General features: G+C 41.0%; 1 protein-coding gene across 1 annotated transcript in view; it reads right to left on the bottom strand.

The window, feature by feature from the left end:
• Positions 1 to 2,602: 2,602 nt before the first annotated feature.
• GLIS1 (GLIS family zinc finger 1) overlaps positions 2,603 to 22,791 on the bottom strand; it is a 207,064-nt gene continuing 186,875 nt past the window's right edge. Inside the window, exons 9-11 of the mRNA XM_049809178.1 lie at positions 13,980 to 14,164; positions 6,897 to 7,064; positions 2,603 to 3,191 (exon numbers count right to left, since the gene is read on the bottom strand). Coding sequence (XP_049665135.1) covers positions 3,055 to 3,191; positions 6,897 to 7,064; positions 13,980 to 14,164 — 490 coding nt within the window. The 3' untranslated portion in view covers positions 2,603 to 3,054. The remainder of the gene's footprint in view (positions 3,192 to 6,896; positions 7,065 to 13,979; positions 14,165 to 22,791) is intronic.

Genomic DNA, 22,791 nt, shown 5'->3' with positions numbered 1-22,791 from the left:
GCCTCAGAGCAGCGCTAAACACGCTGCTGTGACAGCATGGCATCTAGGGTTTTTCCCCTGTGTTTGCAGACGCTGGTGTGAGCGGTGCAGCAGCACCAGGATGCTCAATGCTCATGCAGGAGCAGACCTCTGGGCTTCCGAGTCCTGGGACTGGGGCACCAGGTGCTGTGTTGGACCCGAGCCATTTCTTTTCTCTCTTTTCTCAGCTGCCACCCCAGCACTTTCCTTTGCAGCACTTTCCCCTGCTGCCCTGTCTGGGTGTCCCTCCTGCTCCAGCTCTGTGCAGAGTGCCCGACAGAGGCGGGGAGTCACTGGCCACAGGCTGTTGACGGGCCCCTTGGGATAACGCCCTTGCAGAGGGCAGGGTCTTGGTTGCCCAGAAGAGCTGCCCTTCGAGGGTTGTCTGAAAGTGCGCGACACCCTCACCGTACCCTTCCGATTCTGTACAAGATATTTGCCATAGTTAGAAACTGCCAAGAGTTATAGCCGGCATCCCCTGGTAGGGCTGCAAAGGACACATAAATACACTGAGTGGCTGAGGCACTGGGGACCTCTAAGTTTATGCTGCTACTGTGTTTTCCCCGGTACTTTGACTGCTGGGTTCACACGTTGCCACCAAATTGTGCTTTAAAATACATATATTCATTGTGGTTGTATAACCTTGTGACTGTAAGGGGAACTGCAGTCCTGTGGACCCAGTAATGCCATTTCTACAAATGCTGCCAAAGAATCGCCCCATTCAGCTTGGGGCCTGCTCTGTGGATTCTGATTATGCAGCTGCAAAATGTGGTATTTTCTTAACATGCCACTGAATTTAGCATTTTTTTTTCCTGCAGAACTTGCTATTTTGCTGAAGCCAGGTGCTTGATATTTTTCTGTCAGTCCTTTGGGGGTGGGGGGTGGCAAGAAATCTTCCAGCAGCTGCTTCTTGTTTTAGGCTCTTCTCTGGGGAGCAGCTAATTGGATTACAGAACTGAAAACGGAAGAGATCAGGCTTGGTGCTGGCATACCTGGCATGAGAGAAGGTTCTTGACAGCACTCCATGGGCACACTGTTGCCAAGCAGATCCTGGTAATGGTGAGAAGAGAGGAAAAAAAAGAAAGTATTGTCCTTAGTCACTGACTGGTTTCAACAGAGTGTGAACTTTTCAGTGGTGCCCCACGGTAGCGTGAGTACCTTTGAGCTGTAAATGAAGGGGTATTTGCCAGACATTGACTGATGCACAATCTGGGCATCCTTTAGTGAATGGTGCTTGTGAAGAGTTGCCTGGTGGTGAAAAACTCAGGCATCAGCAGCATTTCAGGTGTGCACCCCTGCCTCGGATGGGCACAGGACAGCCTCCTCAGGCTGCCATGTGCCTGATGTGGCATCTCTGCTGCTGCAGACATGGTGGTGTGGGAACTGGCCTCTGGGAATGGCTTGTTATTGGTGTGGGTATGGTGTCCTTTTGCAGACTTCACTCTGGGACCTGCTGTAAAAATGCCCTTCAGCCTTTTCACAAGAGCTCTGCCCTGTGGCCAAGCTCAAGCGCTTTGGCATCGGGCGCAGGAGGCACAGCCAGTCACAGCTGGACACTGCCAAGGGCAGCTAGGATTTTTATTGTCATGTGAGGTTACACCCACACTTGCAGGACATCAGATTCTGCATGCAGCAGCATTTCCTGAGGTTGGGGTTTGTGTATTAGACAGAAAAAAGCTTTTTAGATAACCATACGTTGCTCCTAGGGTGCCTTATTAAACCCAACTATGCAAATGAGAACAATTTTCTTCTTTTTTTTTTTTTTACGTTTTCCTTATTTTTCTCCCAAACCAGCATGGGACATTTTCAGGAGCTCATGTCTAACATACCTCCGTTGGCACACATTGGGAGTGCCTGTCCCCTTGCAGGACATCTGTCTCTCCCAGGAATCAGCAGTGGGAAATAAAGCCCAGTGGGGTCAGGGCCACAGTGACAGGGAACCAAGCTATTGCAGGTGACTTCTGTTCCTCTAGAAGACACTGATTACAAGTGCTTTGGACAGAGGAAAACCCTCCAAAGTTGTCCTGCTCTTCTCCACAGTGTGTGCCTGAAGTGGAAAGTTCAGAGTGGCTGCTGGGTCTTGTGAATGGAGAAATCGGGCAACCTGCCCCACGCTCTGTGTTTGTGCAGCGTTAATGTGCCTCTGATCTCACATGGGATGCAGCCGTACATTTACTTGTGGAGGCAAAAAGACAACCACAGCTGCATTTAATTTTCCCCTACACTGCTGGGACAGCTGTGTGTGCTGATGTACCCAGCATGGCAGGGGCAGCAGGAAGGCTGGGAGATGGGGCAGGGCCGGTGGGCACCCACCGCCCAAGGTGCCGCCCTGTGCTGCAAGGCTTCTGGTCCTTTCATTGAGAGTCTGCAGGCCCCTTGGTTTTCTTCACGTATGCTTGGACTGCTTTAATTTCACAGTTACTGAAATGTCACTGCTTTGTTTAAATCACTCTCAGGCATTTTAAGAATCTAATATTAGGATTTATCAGGCAGACTGATGATGTTAAGAAATGACAGTACACTTGTTTTCAGTTTTTAATGCTTTCTTGTAAAACTGAAAATATAAAACCAGCCGAGCAAATGAAGATCTTTATATACATGAGGTCTGTGATTAAAAAAAATCCTTTTAGTTAAAAAAAAAAAAAAAAAAAAAGATTTGACCAATTAGTTAAATGAAAACTGATTAAAGGGAACATTCTCAAATTGGAACATACTTTCCAGGAAAAAAAACAACCCTTCTTTACAAGTTTATTATATAACTTACATTTACACTTTACTGAAAGAACTTACAAAACAAGCTGCTTGAAATGCTCCTCATTCCCTTAAAGCATGAATTTCAAAGTGCCACAGCAAAGGAACAGGTTCCAATATTATCTTATACAGACTATTCATGTATAAAATGGTTTGGTAAATGTGAGGTGTTTATTTAAATGAGCACATATAGGGATACAGACTAAATAAAAGTACTTGAACAACACCTTTGTTATTACATATACAGTTATAGGTATAATAAAGGAAACAAGGTCACCACTGCTCTTAGGTATCTGTATAGATGGAAGGAATGTGATTCAAGCAGTGATCAAAGGCGCCATTTTGGAAGAATCCATTTTCATCAGTTCCACTGGAGACCATGTCTTCAGATACACACTGTGCTTCAGAGAGTGCATCATAGCCTGAAAGCATGACAAGTTGTATGGACATGATTTAGTACCACGTACATATAAGGAAGGAAGCGTAGTTTGAGGCCTGGGATTATACAGTACAGCACAGTGTTAATGAAAAGACAATAGGATTTACCATCAAAGCCTTACCCAGGAGATACACAAACTAACCTCTGTGGGCATTTGTGTCATAGTAGATGAAGCTCCCATTCATTTCTGCGGAAAGCTACTCATTTGCAAGTGAAGTGCAAGTATCAGAGTATGACTCTCTTGGGACTTTACAGTCATTATCTGAATAGGATGTCAAAACAATGAGTGGGCAAGGATCCTAGTAAGTGTGCACTAAAAGTGATGTAGTCCTCTTGTTCTGTGTGGTTTTTTTTTCATTTTAATGGCACTTACAAAAAATGTTCCATGTGTCTCCCAGCTGCTCTTAAGATCCAGGAGAAATGTGGATCCTACATTTATTGGATCCCCACATGCTGCAGAAGTGAGGTCTGCGGAAGCATGTCTGGGTCAGGTCAGGCTCACAGGATGTGTGGAAGGAGCTGCGCACCATGTTGTCCTCAACCCACCAAAGCCCACCATGCTCCTGGCTCCTCACCTGGCTGAGCTGGCTGGTGCTTGCCAAGCTACCAGAAAGCCACTATGGTGGGGAAGGATTTCTCTGTCCTTCTCCTTTTAGAATGCAAAACTTCCACAGATGTTACAAGCCTCCCTGAGCTGTGCATCCCTGTGGAATGGAACAGGTTTGCCTGCTACCAGGTGCTATGGCAGCTGGAGTGCCAGGGAGTCTGAAACAAAGGGTTTATTGTCTACTCCAAAGGACATGAAAATTTCCTATTATGACTGACTATAACTTGCTTTTGCAACCGGCCGGCCAGTCAAGGCTTATATGCACATACTCATTTTACTGCAGGCCAGCTCTTTCCTTACTTCACCCCTGCTGTGTTCACCCCTTGCCCTCCCTGCCCTTCTCATTTCTGCATCTGTCCCTGTGCCTGCACTTCTCCTCACACCACCCAGACCCTCCTGTCTGCCCCATGGCCCTGCTGTCTGCCTGGGGGCTGGGCAATCTCCTAAGCCCTCTCCTTCAACAGTTTTTCAGCGCACCCCACTACCCCCTCCCCAAACCACTGCATGAAACATTGACCCCTTATGTTCATCCTTTAACATACGTATTCTGTTTTACCCTGCACCACCTGATTTGGGTTGGGTCTTTAGAAAAGTGTCTGTGTGAGCTTCAGCACAAGGTTCTGAACCCTGCACCCAGCCCACAGAGCCCACCTACCACAATTTTAATAATCATCATCAGCATTAAGTCAGCTGAGGGCAACACATGGAACAAGATTCTTCTAGTTAAGAACATGCTGGTGAACGAAGTGCCTGATGTAGAAAATAAATCTCTTACAAATCACATTTGTGTGAATTGCAAGTCAATGTATGGATGGCTGACCCTCGTGGGTAAACCACTGGGACCTGGCTCCATTCTCTGCTTGATGGAGGAGCTCTCTGGAGCCACTGGGAAACAACCGTTTTTCTGTGCCTCAGTTCCCCATGTGGAAAATGAGGCTCCTTCTTCTCTTTAGCCCTTCTCTCATCTCTTCCACCTGCCTAACTCTGCAGGCAAATGTGTCTAGATATGGCTGAATCAAACGCTGCACTGGGCTTAACTGAGGCCTCCAGGCTGTGTGGCACTGCACCACCAGCAGTAACGACAGATCCTGTAGTCTTAGACAGCCAGTCCCGATTTCAGAAAGAACCGTCGGCTCAGTCCTTAGAACTTAATTATAGGTATTTTACTATTAGGTATGTTTTTACTGTTTGAGACCAAATTCTCTACTTATTTACATTTCTGCATTTTCCTATGACGTATTAATTTACTGTTAGTTTACAGGTCAAATTCTGCTGTCTGCAGAAATCTGGCATGCAGCGTATGTGCAAAGTCTCTGGAAGACGAACTTGGCCTGTTTATCTGCCCTGTGCTGCGTCAGTCCAAGTGGAGTGACCAGTATTTTGATAAGTTTTGCAAGTGTTTATGTTATGCTAATTTCTATTTGATGAGCCTGTATACAGGGTGGATACACAACCACAGATGGACAAAACCCAAGATAAGCATACACCCCAGAAATCATTATTAGATTCCAGATAGAGTAAACTATCCAAAGTCCTGAACAGAAAATAAAAATTTATTGACTGTTAATGTGATTCATGGAACAGCTGTTTGCCAGTCACATTTGGCATTCCTGTGAGATGAGATCTCATTTAATATTAATGGTGCTATAAAAGCCTGAAAAAAATTAATGCATAGCCTTGATGAATCTTGCAAACCTGAATGGTTCTATTTTACACACAAAAAGATGAGATAAGATTTATATATTTCATATATATTTATGTTTCAGCCTTTTAAGTATTTGCATACCTCATAACCACTCTAAAAACAAAAATATTACACAGAAACATTTCATAATAGTTTAGCCCCAGACAGAAAAATCGACTGTTGTTGAAGTTGGTGTCTTGCCATAGTATTATTCTTTGCTCCTACAATTTCGTTTGGAAAGTTTATTTAGTCTGTTCTTTAAATATTGCAGGCTGTCAATCTAAACTTGAAATTTGATGTTAACATGAAAAAACTATGTTTTAGTAACATCAAACTTATGAATAACACAAAAGAATTCAAAGCTGAAGTTGAAACTTCATCTTAAACTTTTCCCTTGTGTTCGTTACTGATGCATACACTTTCTAGTATGGAACACCAGACAAATGCATCCATGCTCTCTCTGAACAGAGTCTCCTTTAATACAAAACAAACAGGAAAGTCAACTCTAATTTTGTGGTCTGACTCAGGCCCCATTTCAAAAAGCATTTAAACATATGTTTCCAGTATTGTCCTTAACTGAGATGCTCTCCTGAATTCAGACATGAAGAAAAATTTCTTGAAGATACGTAAGTAAATGTTGCAGTAAATGGTAGTGTTTCATGGCTCTGACAATACTCACATTTTGTTTGATTTCAGTAATTCTGTCAATTCTTAATTGTGGTTTTAAAAGTAGAAAAAAATGCTTTATAAAAATGAATACTTAAATATTGAAGTATTACAGTAATCTAGCTATAATAACTTGTTGCAAATTTTACATTATGCAAATATGTAGCTAAATAGGAGAATACAATTGTCATGAATGTGCAACAGCACAAACACAAAGGAACTCTGAACAAAAAGAAACTACTTAATATTTTTAGGTGAATTGATCCAAGCAGTGCCTTTCCATTTTGGTAAACATCAGTATTGCAAAACAAAGCCATCCGTTTATTCTTAGATGGACAGGAAGTCCCTGCTGCTGCTATTTTCTTCAGAGTTGTGTTAACTATCTTCCTTCCTTTGATCTGATTATAAAAGCCTGCCTGAGAAGATGTACAATGCATAGCCCACACAATAATATGTGAGAAGTGTCTTGTTTGTCAGCTCTCCTGAAGGTGTGTGTTGCCTATGACATCTCCAGCAGAACGAAAGGAGAATTTGTCCATCAGTCAAACACAGGAGCGTTAAAGAAAACAAATTTGCTTTCCTTCTGGGATTTTTATAGATGCAAATGAATTTCAGTGACTGAGTTTCTTATGCAAACATATTTTTGTAATAACATTTACTATAAAATGTGTTCTTTTCCCCTCCTGCTAAAAATATCATATGGGTAATTCTTTATAGGTGGAATAAATTACCTGTTGAAGCTAAAGGTGCATTGAGTATGTGATAGCCATTCTGTCTCAGAGGATTAAAGCAATGGGATTCCCCTGTGAGCACATCACTGGTGACAGACTGGTCCATTGTTCTGTAGCAGTCTCCATAATGGAAACAGTTTTGTATTGAGTGAAAGCTGCCTTGGTAACCTGAAAACAGATATTGCACACACATTTTAACACTACTGCAATGGTATTAGCTCCATTTCTGTCACAGTATTTCATTACTATTGTGGGGGTTTTCAGTTCCTCAGTTTTAACTATGGAAAAATGATCATGCTATTCTGTAAGGCGTAGTAATATAAAAGCTACATCAGACTCGGTCCCACAAGGTGCTGTGGACTGTGATCCCCATCAAGCAAAAATCTCAAGGATGTGCTTCATTTCAAGCAATAGATCAGCTGAACGCAGTCAATAGCCCACTTGTGTTCAAAGCTAAGTAGTAAGTACTCCACTGGATCAGGTCCAGGATGCTCAGCTCCTAATGGAATGTGTCTATAATGAATTACTTTTAATTTAAATACAATAATGCAATATGTAAATGAATAGCACAGCTTTGTCTTCAGTTGAGTAAAGTCTTTTCCCATCCAGTGTGCATTATGCACTGCTGGAGACTGCGCTATTTATTCGAAATACCTTTAAGAGTATCTTAAACCTCTCCTTTCTCACACTGCTCTTACTTCAAATGAAACCCCTTTCACTGAACACAGGGGGCCACAGTCTGCAAGTAAAATTAACTAGAGGTGCAGGACTGACTCCAGACAGATGTCAGGTGAAGACTTTGAGTTCAGCTAGAGGTTCTTCTTGCTTATGAAAAGTGCCAAGATAAATCTGTACGGTCTCTGGCTGCCTCAGTCATTCTGCTTTTGGGGCATGTTTGACTGTTGTCCCCCACATACCCTACATTTCTTATGTCCTGCTTTTTTTTAAAGTATCCTATTACCAGTGGACCAGCAGTTTGGTTTTTGCCAGCAGAAGCTGTGAATGATTTGTACACAACAAAAGAAGTAATTTAACAGTAAAGGACAAATGAATTGCTGGGGAAGGAATTTTACAACTTACAAGTTTGTGCCAACACCCTAAAAGAAAATGTTATTTGCTCCCATAAGGATGACCTCAAAGCATGCCACTATATTTACATCAACCATGGCCTGATTTAATTCTCTTCCTTCCTCCTGCCTCAATAATCTCTTCCTGATTCCACGTCCATCACACATTAACTGCACATTCATATGAACTATCCCTTTTCCTACCTTCTCTGAAAGTCCCTTCTGAAATGATGCTCCTTCCCTTATATGCGACTGAAGCCAACCAAGTCAGGCTTCAAGTTTAGCAGAATGTGCCATCAGGATTCTCCTCTAATTGCCAGAAAAAAATATGGAACTGTTGTCTTTCTTCCCTCAGACTGAAACTTTTCCTAAGGAACTACTGTAAGAGCTCCAGGTAGTTTGGTCAAACACAGACACAACCAGATCTTCAGCTGATAGAAGTCAGCACAGCTCCACTCACCAGTGGAAGGCAACTTGCTAGGCCAGTTGTGCAGCTATTCAGCCTGTTTGTTTGGAAATGAAATACCTGTGCTTATCACCAGAGCGCCTTGGTGCTGTATAGGGTGGAATTTGTGCCTTACAAATCATGCAGTATATAAGCTTTTTCCTGTCAAGAAAGATCTGTCTTTGTCTACATTTTCCCTTTACTACCAAAGTTTGACCAAGTAGATAGTATCAGGCAAAGCTCAGGGTCTGTCTGTTCATTCTGGTCATCTTTTCTAAGGTGGTAATAAGTAAGGCTAAGTGAGGCAATTCTTAAGTAGAAATGCAATGAACTCATCAAGTGGTGAAAGACTTGGTCTGCAGTTTCACAGTTTAATATGTGTTTTGGCAGAATCTGCAAGGATTAGATGATTCATTTCTTGAGAACCTGTGATCCTCCACCACAAAATACCTAAATTGTTGATATCCACGATTGGTGAAGTACTTACTAATGGATGACTATATTAGATAAAGACACTATGCACACTGTACCAAAGCTGTTCATATTTGCTGCTATGTAGAAGGCGGCCCAGAAATTTGGAAAGTTGAGTATTAAATGATGCATGTCCTTCCTGGAAATAAATAGACAGCCACCTCTATTTACTGCCTGGAGAGTCTGGCTCAAAAAACCAAAGAGCTCTTATGAGAGGTAGCAAAGCCACCTTTTGATGTGGTTTTAGGTACAGTGTTTTATTGATTGGCTTTTGATAATTATCCTGACTTTTCTGTTTACAAAACACGAACTCCCTGCTGTAAGCCTTCTAAAAATATATCCTTTTGAGATGAGCAGTGAAAAAAAATGAGACACTTGGCTTCAGATGAGCCAACTGGATTGCAGAGAGCACTTATATACATTGCTAGAGAAAAAAAATGAACCTTTTCCAGAATGTCTGCTATACACATCACTTCTAGGGAAGGCATGACGTGTATTTTCTCTGTCTCTGTAATTGCTGCCCTTTCGTCATGCTCCCAGGCTTGCCTTTGTTAAATCAATTAAATATCTTTATGATCTACAGGGCTGGCACAGTGGCTTAGAAAATCAGAGAACAGCCAAGCATGACAGAACTGGATTGAAACTAGTTGGATCCAGGGTTTTCTCAAGACCTATGGGTAAAGGTTTCTTTTCAAGTGTTTTAAGTTACACTGTCTAGCTGCTCAGGAAAGAATACCTGTAGCAGAGAACTGCCTCAGAATCAGAAGTCTGGAAAAGAACTGCCATAAGCAATCAAATTCTCCTTTGGACTGCAGTATCTATCCCTCAGCATCACTGTGTGATAATTGGAAAAGGCAGTGCAAAAAGTCTTACTGGAACTATCCAATGAAGAGACACGATGTAAGAAAATACCAGTGTTATTGCACTGTTGTATTCCCTGGGACAAAATTTGTGCTAAATGCTTCCCAAAGAAAATAGAGGAATACACCATTCTTGTTCCAATGCGCTTGCAGATGTGATAAATGCAGGTAGGAAACTAAAGAAAAAAAGATAGAGTGAGGAAGGGAAAGGTTGCAGCAGGAACACTGGTCAGGTAAAACAAACCATGACGTGAAAACGGGGACTTCTAACCCTTCTGACCTGAGCAGTAGAATGAAAGCTTACTTCCTTTTTCATTAGCTTCATAGAAATGATGAGACAGTGAGACCCTGCAAGAAAGGGATAGAGGCTTTATGGAAGGCATTCTGTGCATGTGGAAAAAGGCACAGGGATGGCTATGGGAGGAGGCAGGTAGCGGCTTCCTTCAGGTTGAAAGGTGAAGGAGAAAGACAGAGACTCCTGACAGCTTTTGCAACTGCAAAAGGTGAGAAAGAGGTAGAGGCTCAAGACAGCTCTTGCACAGACGAGCACTGAGAAGATGACTGAGTTAGTGCCTGGTTTATTCCTTATGCAGGGATCTTACACCAGACAGTTCACTGCCTGGTTGGAAAGCTGTCAGCAGGCATTTTTATTTCTCTTCTGTGTGCTGACATGACTCATCTTCAGAATAACCTCTTACCTGACTGCATGGAGGTTTCATGGGGAGTGTCAGTGGCAGCCATTTATTCAGGAGCACTTTGGCCTTACATCTGAAACACTAAAGAACTGCAGCTGCAGCTGGTGAACCTCATCTGCAGTTCCACTACTAGGATGCATAGGAAGAATTTGGTGATGTTCCCTGCACTTAAACTGGGCATGAAACAACACTTGGGTAGGAAGAATTGTGCTTGCAGTATTAAAAGCTATATTTCAAAATGTAGCCAGCTGAATGTTAATCTCGGAAAGTGGAAATGAGTCCTGGAGTGACTGCACAGCTCCAGGCTGAAGAACTGCAGCATCAGTGAGTTGCTATGTCAGTAAGATTTTTTCCATGACTTTTTATATAACTTCTATACTCCCACCCGCTGCTTCAGAGGCACAATCGGAGAGTTTCTTGTGGTACCAGGTAGGCTGGCTCTTGCTGATGGCCTTCAGTAGCCTGGCATGACTCAAGAGGCCAGTCAGTCTGTTCCAGAGGATCTGAGCCTCATACATCTTTTATACTATTAAAAAGGGAAAACTGCCAGCTTGTTTAAATGCTAAGTGTTCCCGAAAACCAAAGTAATTAGACAAGAGATGGAAAGGCCACGTGAGTTAAAGCAACCACAAGGACTTTTGTAACAACGGGTGCTCTTGCCAGATAAGGTTTCATTCATTTTACACAACCACAGGAAATGAAACTTGTTGCTTGCAGGCAATACAATGTTTGATTTGCATGTGCAATACAAGTCAGAGCTTTACTGCATTTACACATTTTTAAAATGTGCAGCGTGAAACAAAGGTGCTTTTGGTTCATGCCATTTAGTTATGGTTCCTTTAGATTTTTTGAAATGCTTTACACAAAAAGTATTAGGAATTAAGATATGATTAAAATCCTGTAACCAGTGGTTCAATTAACAGCCACATATGGTTGATTAGAGTAAAGTAAACATGGAGCATTTTTTACAAGTTCTTAAAAAAAGACTCCCTTCAGTGGTTAAAATATGAAGTAAGCAAGAAGGCTTGTCTGGTGCAAACATCCCTGCTTCTAGGAGAGTAAAAGTGTAGTACCAATTTGGCAACAAGTGTTTCACCAATATTTTTTTTTCCACATGGATTTCAGGTTTTCCTTCAGTTTTGATTTAAATAAAAAATTTTCTGAGGTTAATTTTCAAGTGAAGAATTTACTAAATGTCCTGTCAGTTTAAATGATCACTATTAAATGTTTTATGTACAGTAGATGTAGAAATATAACAGTTAATAAAGGAATAAACTGAGTTCCAAACATAACATTTAGTTAAAATTTTGCTTTGAAATAATTTGTGACCGAAAAGCTGCAGTTAGCCACTTCACACACTGCTCTGGCTGCCTCTGTTTCTCTAAGGCATGGCCTAGAAAACTTCAAGCAGCTTTAAAATGAATGATGTAATGAGCAAATAATTGGAATATGCCTATTAAATGCCATCTTGTTATGTCATGTCATTTACATGTATGTGCAAATAAATCTCAGCTTTTCAAATTCCATAAAATCTGTGACAAGAAATCATGTCAGGTATAAATAACTACAGGATTCCATTGCCTGCCAAATTCTTTCAGCATGTAATAATTTCCATGTGATCTTACTACAACTAGGTTTAAACATATAAATAATGTCAGCTTATTCTTTCATTATCAATATTTCTGCTACCAGCTTGACGAAGCTTGCTGTCTTCTAAAAATTTCAGATCCACAATGTTTATATGCTTCTATACAGACGCCTAGTTCTACAGGTAGACTTACATAGTGCTCCTTTTTTCGGCAAAAATTCAAAACTCCCAAATTACTACAGATTCCATTAGAAAAATGTGCTATTAATGAACTGAGGTGCAAAAAAGATGTAGAGCAAGTACAGCTAAGTACAGGTTACAGATCAATTGATTTCAAAGGCTGCTAATCAAAATTGATTTTTGAATGACCATTTCCATAATGAATTTATAATAATACTTCAACATTCGGCCAAAGTGGAAAATTATTGCTTTTCAAAACCACACGACATAACACTTAGAAAGCAACAATTCATTCAAAAGGAAATGTGGTTTTCTTAAGGAATAAAGTCAATTTATTTAAGTGGTTCAAAACTTGTTCTGTCTATGCATTTGTTTCTGCCATAGTAATGAGCTGTTAAACTTTCCTCTTGTGGTTTGTAGTTATTTAGCTCATTATAGTAACATAATCATATATCATTATATGCTATCATAAATCTGCCACTTTTGCCTTACAGAGTTAATCTTTTTAAATTGAATAATCTGTTGAGCATCAGGTTGAGTTAGTTTTTCCTTCAGCACAAATCATTTAATATAATATGCTTTAACTTTTCAGACTAAGTCAGTCCAACCAAAGAGCAAAAATACTCCTCAGAGAATGAAGGGCAGAGGGAACTGTTGGGATACTGAACCCCATTACAGCTGTGAACTGCTCACTGGGTTTGTGTTCAGCTCCTGTGTTTCAGACCTAGCCTTAGTATATATTGAGAGAAAGTAAACCTCCTATTTTGCCCACTGGTAAATTGATCACATGTGATACTTTGCCAGCCAAAAATGACATTATACAAATGACAGTACAGCTGTGAAATGAGTTTCAAAAAGCTGGTTATCTGCCTGTATAAACTTATATGCTTGGTTATACTTGCAACCAGACAGATGTCCTGCACACTTCTTTATCATGAATATTTACCACACTTAAGTAGCATACCATCTGGATTATATAACATATTTCTTAAATATGCAAGCTCCTGTTACTGGAAGAATCTGTGATAATAATATCTCTTGCTAATTTATACCTCAAAAATTGCAGAAACCTTAATTAGTTCCTGCAGCAGAACTCTGGAATAGGTAAATAAGCTCCCAATTTAAAAGGCTGAGTAATTCAGAACAAAAAATGTTTTAAATTAAGCAATGGGACAGCTGCTTAGTTGCTCCCACTCCTGTCCTCCAGTCACGCTGGCACTCTATAGTGGTACAGACTGCCTTTGCTTATTATTATATAAAATAATACAGATGCCAGTCTTCCAAATAATAAATAGGAAAATAATTTTTCTTTATCTAAACTCATGTCTAGCGCATCACTATCAGCGGACTAAGCAGGACATTGCCAAGGTGTGTGTGCTTCAGCCTGTGTATTTTGGGACTAGATGGCTCTTGCTTTGGTATGGTCACTCTCTCCAAGCTGACAGAAGGCTGGATAAACCAGTCAGATGAGGTGCATAGGTAGTAGCCAACTAGAGAAAAACCTGAATAAATGCAATAAATCTGCTATTCTGATAGCCTTCCCCATTATGATCACATATTACAGCATGAACTAGTCTGAAAATTTTTCTCTGTATGTATGGAAAGCCACTTTAAGAATTGGAGTTCCCATTGAAATGCTGGCAGTCCCTTAATAAGACAGTATTGGCTGAAAATGCAAAAACTGAAATAAATTCTTTAATTCTTTCTCCCTAACTACGAATTAGGAAAGTTAAAAACAAACAAACAAACAAACAAAAAAAATGGAGGGAAGAGTTACCTTGAGATCCCTGCTGTACAGACTGGTTTTGAAATTGAGCATATGGTTTATTTGGTATTCCAGAAAATTGCTGCCCATTTGGTGACTGGCTGTGTGATGACGGAGAGCCGTGTTTCTGCAATAGGGAAGGTGGAACTAATGCTTTCAGGGGGCTGACAAGTGGAGAGATTATGTTGGGAGCAAGCCTAGAAAAAGAAAATACAGAAAAACTTCACATATCACATCACAATATGGGAAAATGAAATACTTGAAAGGCCCTATTTCCATAATGGCCAAACTATAGAAATGTTTATTTTGCAGGTAGAAATTATATTGTAAAAAAAAAGATAACAATGCAGTGCTCCTTTCAGGTACTCATTAAGAGGAAAGGAAGTTTTAGAAAAGGATTTCTGTTCCTTTACACTAACTTCCTGTACTAGCCATAATGGCAGGATCAAAATGACACCACTCCTCAGTAAGCAACTTAAACACAGCTCAGTTTTAATTTAAAATTTCGTGAGCTGAGATACATGTCCAGCAAACAGAAGTGGAAAATGTAGTTAGAGTAAATGCAAGTAAATTGTTTAAGTGCCTTCGTAGCTCTAACGGGGTAAAGCTTTACACCCAAGTTGCAGCCAAGATAAAGAAAAGCATTAGTTTCAGTTATTCCTCATGTAGGATTTTTTAGACTTAGAAATACAGCTTTAACTGCAACAGATGGTACCGTCCTTTCAAAGAAAAAGCCTGAGTAAGTGTTTGCTTGTGGTGGCACCGCTCAATGTAAGACTGAGAAGTAGTTCTACCTGAGAGATGGAAAATACCCCCCAGATGTCTGGGACTCGGGCCAGCACAGGAGCGCGGGGGCAGCCCCGCTTGGGGAACAGACCCTGACCCAACACTCCCACAAGGAGGTGGAGCAGCTGAGGAAGAACCTCACCAACCCACTTCCATGAAGTCCCCGGGCATCCTCGGCCACCAGTGGAGCAGAGAGGCTTCAGTGCTTCCTCCCTGCCACAGTGCAACCGTTCCAGCAAGGAACGGTGGTACAGCAGCTGGCCTGGAAGGGATGAACCTTTTGCCAGAGACCTGTCTTTTGGCCATTTACAGCCAGAAAGATAACATAGTGCAGAAGATGGGACGAACAACCTGGCCATTCACATACAAGCCTCTTTAAGAGCTGCATTAAACTAACTCTTTAAATGTGTGAATAGGTAGGTGCTGGATCTTTTACCCTCCTATGGTAGCTGTGACAAATGGCCTTTTGCTCCATAGCCCAGTGTTACACTGTCAAATGTGCGGGGTGGGTGGACTGTATGTTCACCATTTACACTCTGCTGCCTCTGGAGCTTTTGCTAAACATAAGAAGCAGCTCTCTGGGCAGCACTAGAACCTTCAGACACTAGAAAAGCCAGCTGTCTGTTTGAAAGCCGCCCTGCTGAAACTTCACAGCTACAGGTCCTGAGGTGTAGAAATAAAAATAGCCCTGCAGGTTATAATCCACCTGACCTAGCTGGAAAAAAAATATTGAGCACAAACCGTTGCAGGCGTACAAAGAATCAACTAAAAACCAAACTACATCTCTCACTAGTGTCTTCCTTCACCACTGCACAAGCTGTTCAAACACCATAAACCATGATTTGCAATAGCAGTTCCTCACTAGTTTACATGACTGCTTCTTGGAGCAGTTAGGATTAAATTTGGGGAGCGAGGCTATGCTTGACTTAGGGCGAAGCACTACATGGGAGCGTTCAAGAGGTAAATATAGATGAACTGTGAATTAATGGTGACAACAGCTTAATCACATTTAACATGAGAGGCAGAGGAACACTGCCAAAAGCTGTCACAGTGACACTCTATTAAAAGGGGCTTAAATAAATCAACCAGTCAAAGCCCGTCCTATGCTGAAATAATTCCATCTCCCAAAGCAGGAAAATAAGGCATATAATACAAACCACAGAGACTCTTAATATCCCCAAACTAAACTGAAGAATTAAACCAGTATTGTTAAATGGGTGAAGGCAAGGATATTTTCAAGCCAAATATGTAAGAACTGGAAAATAAATTTTTTATGATTAGGATAATATTCCCCCCCCCCCCCCCCCCTAAGCGATGACCAGCAATATGTAAAATAAAAAGGCCTAAAGTCGAACTTTAAGAGCCAACATGCAAAGAAAAAAAATAAATCTGTTTTTTGTTTTAAGTGCATCCCAAGAGAGCTGGGACGGCCCTTGCCATACCCCAGGGTAAAGGCCTGGGGCTGCAGAGGTGCTAAAAAGGGACGCGGGGAATGCAGGGGGCTACCTGTGCCCTCTTCAGGTCAGAGACAGAAAATGCTCGCTGGAGTCAACTGGTGAAGAGCAGATGCTTGGGGAAAATAACGAGTTTATTTGCTAAGAAGCAGCTAAACGCTAAGGTCAGCTCCCATGTGGCTGTAGTTTTTCCTCAAAGGTCTCAGCAGAGAAATAGTTTAACACAAACGAGCTTTTGTGCAGCCCAGCTACAAGTTGTATCTTCTGCAAATGCTCTCAAATGCGTGTCTGTGGTGAGCTATTGCATGAAGATGGGGCTGACCTTATCTGCTGGGTCCTACAGAAAAGCCTTTGCTACAGTCTCTTCTGAGGCTGCAAGCGAGTGCCGGCAAAGCACAACCACAAATTACAAAATGGTCACCAGCCCCTTCAAACAGCACACATGGAGACATCGTCCTCGACATGCCAGAAATGCTATTAGAAGCCTGGAAATGCTTCTATCTGAAAGGAGATTAAAAAGATTGCAGTTGTTTTCATTGGAAAGATAATAGCTAAAAGAGATCATGATAGTGACATTTATATGGATAATGACCACACACACATTTAAAAGAGAAACAAAAGATGTACTAAAAACTCCAAGCCCTGGATGAGCCAGAAACCACTCTGAATGAGGGAGGAAAATACTTCTGGTGAGCGAGTACTCTGCAACTGCCTGTGTTGGGTTTCCGCTGCCTTCTCGTGAAATGTCTTGTCCTAGCTACTGCTGGGAAATGTAGCACCCCATAGAGGCCTGCCGGGCTGCTCTCTGTTGAGTGCTTTGTTAGGATGGTCCGGTAATCGCATTTTTAAATTCTATGCAAGTATGTTGCATGTCAAACAAAAATGGTACATTTAAGGTGTCCAGCTGTGGGAATACTGAAAATCCCAGCTTCCCTACTCAGTTTAACTGCTCCCAGAGGCTATTTAAATCTTAACCATGTGAGAAGAATTTAACAGTTTTTACTGTTATTTTTAAAGCAGTGCTTCTCCCCATTCACGCTCTTTTGCATTCCTGTTTTTCCTGTGTGTGAGCTCAATGGTTGTGACAGCGTTTGTGCCTCGAAGCCTTTGAAATGAGTGGTTAAGAGCAGGTGAGATTCCCCACGCCAGGCAGGAGGGGTGCGGAGGTGTGCGGGGCCCTGCTCCAGCTGGGTGAGCTGCCAGCTTGCTGCTCCTGCTCGGCACTGCTGTCACGGTGCTGGAGCTCAGCAAACATAGCTGTCTGCGGGCAGCCAGTATCCTAGGAACTTGCTGTAGAACAGGAACCTGAGCTGAAACCCTGAAAGCTCTGTGTAACACTTGCCCATTGCTACCTCCTCTGCATGAAGAGATTTTCATACAGTTGAGCAGGTCACCGTAAAATCTACTGCGTTCTGCTCAGTCTCTCCCAAACAGGGAATTTAACATGTTTCCCATAACTTAAGGCAGAGTTTTTAGCTAGGAAAGAGCTTTGCTCAGCAGAAAAGTCTGGCTATATTAGCACAAGTGGCCAACATGGGGATTTGTCTCCTTAAAATATTCATCACAATGCCTACAGCTCAAGCTGGTCCCTAAAATATTACTTTGTGTGTGTGTATGCATGTGTGAATGTGCTCTGGCACGCTCAAGGAGAGTTTTTTCATCAGCTAACTGTCCAGTTCCCAGTGCTGTGTTTTTAATTCTCTCCTGAATATTTGCCTACTAATTAGGTTGCTGTGATACTCGGGTTGTTAAAAGAGAGGAGGAATCATTCCTGATACAAGTTAAATAGATAATGCATTAGCAACAGAAAAGAGCTTAAAAGGAGATGCCTTCTGTGTGGAAGAACAAACACTAAACTACTTACACCAGCAGCTCAGCTGGATACATTAAAAATTCCCAGGCAGTAGCTCAGGCATATATGTTTCAATAACTAATAGCCTGGACATTTCCTGTTAATACTCACAGCTTGCTTTGGTTTGGATATTAATAATAAATATATACCATATATTTTACCTTAATTGTAACTTATATAATTCAGTAAATTTGCAGGTCCTTTTGGGGCCTTTTAATATACATCTCTGCCTATATATAGCTATAGGGAGAGGGATATAAGTAAATACTCTTACACATGTAAAAAAAGTCCTTATCCTTTCTTAATTCTTTAAATTTGAGGGCTCCTGGCTATACAGAATATTTCTGCTTAGGAACATAAATCTTTTTGCTATGTCCCTAATCTTGTGACAAAACTAAGAAGAATCAATTGTTCTTACAGATTGCTTGCACTGCTGATACAGTCTGACTGTTGATAGTCTACTCTGTTTTACAAGGATGCTTGATGGTAAAACACTTAGTAACTCAAACAACAAATTAACCCACTGTAAGGCTTTTACTACTCCATTATCGGAAACCCTGTGTCCCTTATGTGAAAGGTAACCTGTTAACCATGCATTTACCTTATTCCTAGCCATTATCTGCTACAGACACCAATGAAGTTACTAGCAAGCCCTCTCTGAATCCATACAGAGAGGCATGCACCAGAGGAGTCTACGTTCCTTACACGTTGACTGGTTTTGAGCTTACAGTATCTTTTGGGAACAGCAGCATTGCAGGAATAATGTGCAACTTTCTTGAGCAGTGATAATAACAGAAGGGGAACTACACAGTTGGATGCAGTAAGAATCTACTTATTAATGACCATATATTACACAGTGGTAAAACCAGTTCAGTTTTGATGTATTAAGTTATTGTGGGAGTTAAAAACAGCTGAAGATATACTAGAATACTAAGAGAGGGTTTTCTTACAAAGTAAAACTGCTAAAACTAGAAGCATGCCACTGAAAGAAGATAATTTAAAATGCAGTTTTTCAGATTACAAGGGTGCAGTGGAGAAGCCAGCCTCCTCTCCACCCTGTCCAAGACACAGGAGCAACAGGGCATGCACCACAGAGAGAAGCAGGTCAGCTTAAAACAAAAGGAACATTTTGCTCACACAGCATCCCCTGGCCTGTGGCATTCATAGCCACAGGAAGTCACAGAATCAAACAAAATACCTAGTTTTTTAAAAAGGGACTGAATAATTTAATGGCCAAAACCAACATTTCCATGCTAAGTGAGGGGTAATCAAATCTTGTGCTTCAGGATGTAAACTGATCACCCAAGGATGCAGAGAGGAATTCTCTCTCTTCACTCATCATCCAACTTCATACAATTGACCAGGTATTGCAGGTTTTTTTCAAATTCCCTTTGAAGCACCATGTGTAGGATGGCGCTGAAGACATAATACTAGTCTTGAGGGACCTATGATTTCAGGTGGAATTGCAGAGCTAATGCATTCCTCTCCTGAGGAAGCATCAGTAGACAATTAAGTACAAGGACTAATCAGAAAAATCTTGTTTATGTAATACCTTCATCCACACAACCAACAGAAAACTATTGGAAGAACTGATCCTAACTCAATAACATACCTTGTCTATGATACTGGGCACATTGCTGCACCATGCTAAACACTGTCTTAAAATACTCAGCTTCACAGCCCTTCCTAAGGGAAGCTGTTGAAGTCAGGTGGGATGCTACCCATGAAGCGTCATTAAATCAAGTGCTAGACGACGAGCCAATTCCTCACCTCTACTGCAAAGCATGTCACACACATCAATGGGAATACTCAGAAATCTTCATTTTAAAGAAGGATTTTTTAAAAAAGAAAATTAAGTCAAAACATCAAAGATATTAATCTGTCTTCTCTCTCATTTAACAAAGTGCATACCTTTAGGAATCACAAACAGAAATCCCAGTAAGACTTTCACATAAATTTTCTTGTGATTGTGTTTTAACAATATATTTTGGATGGTAAAAGTTCATATTAAACTGTAAGTAAGGCCTATGTGAGGGAACTATCTAGGTATGCCATGAGCTAGCAGTTAACTATAGAAAAGACATCTAATAGGCTACAAGTAACATTTCCTTGTTTTAGAATTATTTATCCTGCCCCCACTTTCAGCCTCCCAATGTAGGCAGTGGTGTATAACAATTTGTGTATTTTCACAATGCACACCAAGTGTCTTGTTCCAATATTATTGCAACATAAAGAACCACAAAATAAATACATATCACCATTGATTTTTCTGAGCTTTCTGTCACGATGTCTAGATGTATGTTTTCTATATTCATCCACAGTACTTAGTCTGAGTAAGAAACAGATTTACACTTTGCTTTAGCCAGTCTATGTTCACTAACAGTTTCTGGACAAATTAACACAGAGTAAGAAATTGTAAAGCCAGATTTTGAGCTGGTTTAACATGAGCTTTTTCATGATCTAGTTGATCATCTCCTGACTGCCAAAAACTACACACAGTGTACTTAATTAGAAAATATTGAATGGAATTGAAAATTGAAAAATAATGAAAATATATTCAAACTAAGATTCTTGAATAGTAAGTGGGAACAAAGTGTAACCGCAAAATAGAAATATCTAAAATAGGGATGTTTCCAATATGAAAACTGTCTGGGTCTTTTTTTTTTTTTTTTTTTTTGGTGATGTGATGGCTTGATTGGCAGATTCCTCAGCTAGACAAAGAACCTCAACCCATATCCCATTGAGTTCAGTGGAAACAGGACCAAGTCCAGACTGAAAAACATCTGTCCTTTATCTCAAATAATTTTTTGTATATTTTGGGTTATAAGAACATTCTGTAATACAGTTCTCATGCACAGCATATCACCATATCAAACAATCTTGACTTTGAGAATTATGTTTAAGTCATATTAATATGAAGAAAAGTATATAATAAAGCACCAGAGTAAGAAGCACAAAGTAAAGAAGCTCCATGTTTTATCTTAAGTGACTCATACAGTATTGCAGCTAGTTACAAAACCTGAGATTTTCCATGAAACCAGGTTCTACCATAAAATCCAGCATGCCAACCATTTCATTCATAAAATCTCTCCCCCAGGCATTATAGTTACTTATATTGTGAAAAAGTCCAATTCAGTTCCAGGACCAGGAGATATTTTTTTTTAGTGGAAAAAAAAATTTAACACTGATTTTCATCTCTTCCCATAATATTAAAAATGATGTGTAAAGCTCTGCTAATCTGGTCTCTGGATAGCGCCCAATCTCTTGCCACGTGTTTCTGTTCTGGGTCTTGCCCTACGGGAATTTCTGTCAGCACATGCTCAGGAAACAGTTATACCGTTCACTTTTTTTTTTTAAGACGGACTCTATCTGAAGTTTGGTGAACCTTTGCACTAATCACTGCCAGGTGCCTCTGGCTACGTTTCTGGAATGCAAGGAATCTTTTCCTTCTCTCCCTCTTTCTTCCCTTCTCCTTTTCCCTCCGCTCTCCCTGATATATAATAAATCCTTCAATGCAGATCACCTTGCTGGGCATCATTGCGTTTTATTACCCTTTTCTATAAACAACGAGCAAACAAGTTAGTGGGCTGTGACACACTGCCCTTCTTACAAGGCCTCAGTCTCTGCTCCGTGACTGCAAGATACGACACTGTGTTTCTGTTTTTCTCTCTTCTCAGTGTGCTTGTTGTCAGCTTGAGAAGGTGGCTGCTGTTAAGAGACTTGGGCTCTATTCCTGGCTCTGCTACTAATGCAGCTTGTGACATACCTCTGTGTGTAACATCTTTAAAGTAGGACTGAGGCAATGTCAGCCTTTTCCTAGCTTCTAGATAAATACAAGATACTATTTTTCATTCACAATACTGCCTTGGTGTCCTGGTTTTGGCTGGGATAGAGTTAATTTTCTTTCTGGTAGCTGGTATAGCGTTGTGTTTTGGATTTAGTATGAGACTAATGTTGATAACACACTGATGTTTTCAGTTGTTGCTAAGTAGTGTTTAGACTAAGTCAAGAATTTTTCAGCTTCTCATGCCCAGCCAGCAAGAAGGCTGGAGGGGCACAAGAAGTTTGGAGGGGACACAGCCAGGGCAGCTGACCCAAACTGGCCAAAGGGATATTCCATACCATGGGATGTCATGCCCAGCATATAAACTGGGGGGAGTTGGCCTGGGGGGAGTGGGGGGGATCGCTGCTCAGGAACTAACTGGGCATCAGTCAGCGAGTGGTCAGCAATTGCATTGTGCATCACTTGTTTTGTATATTCCAATCCTTTTATTATTATTACTGTCATTTTCTTATTGTTATCATTATTAGTTTCTTCTTTTCTGTTCTATTAAACTGTTCTTATCTCAACCCACGAGTTTTACTTTTTTTTTTATTCTTTTCCGCATCCCACCAGGTTGAGGGGGGGAGTGAGCAAGCAGCTGCGTGGTGCTTAGCTGCTGGCTGGGGTTAAACCACGACACTTGGATTGCTTGAATCCAGTTCTGCATCTTCACCCACCCGCACTCTGAGCAGCGTCAAGTGCCCGTGCAATGAGTGCAGAACTAGTTATGAGTAAGAGGGGGCTTCGTAAACATTATGGAGAACACTATCCATGGGACCTTTAATGTGACTGAAGAGTCTTAGGTCATTTAATTGCTTTAGAATGTTCTTAATAATACCAGTAACAGTGATATGAAAACAGCTTTGGGTTCAAAATTACACAGTAGCCAAAGGAGTCCTTTCCTGGTAC

The sequence above is a fragment of the Accipiter gentilis genome, chromosome 8 (genome assembly GCF_929443795.1).
Source record: "Accipiter gentilis chromosome 8, bAccGen1.1, whole genome shotgun sequence".
Taxonomy (NCBI): domain Eukaryota; kingdom Metazoa; phylum Chordata; class Aves; order Accipitriformes; family Accipitridae; genus Astur; species Astur gentilis.
Note: the sequence above shows the minus strand (reverse complement) of the source record. Positions and strands in the feature narration are given on the sequence as shown.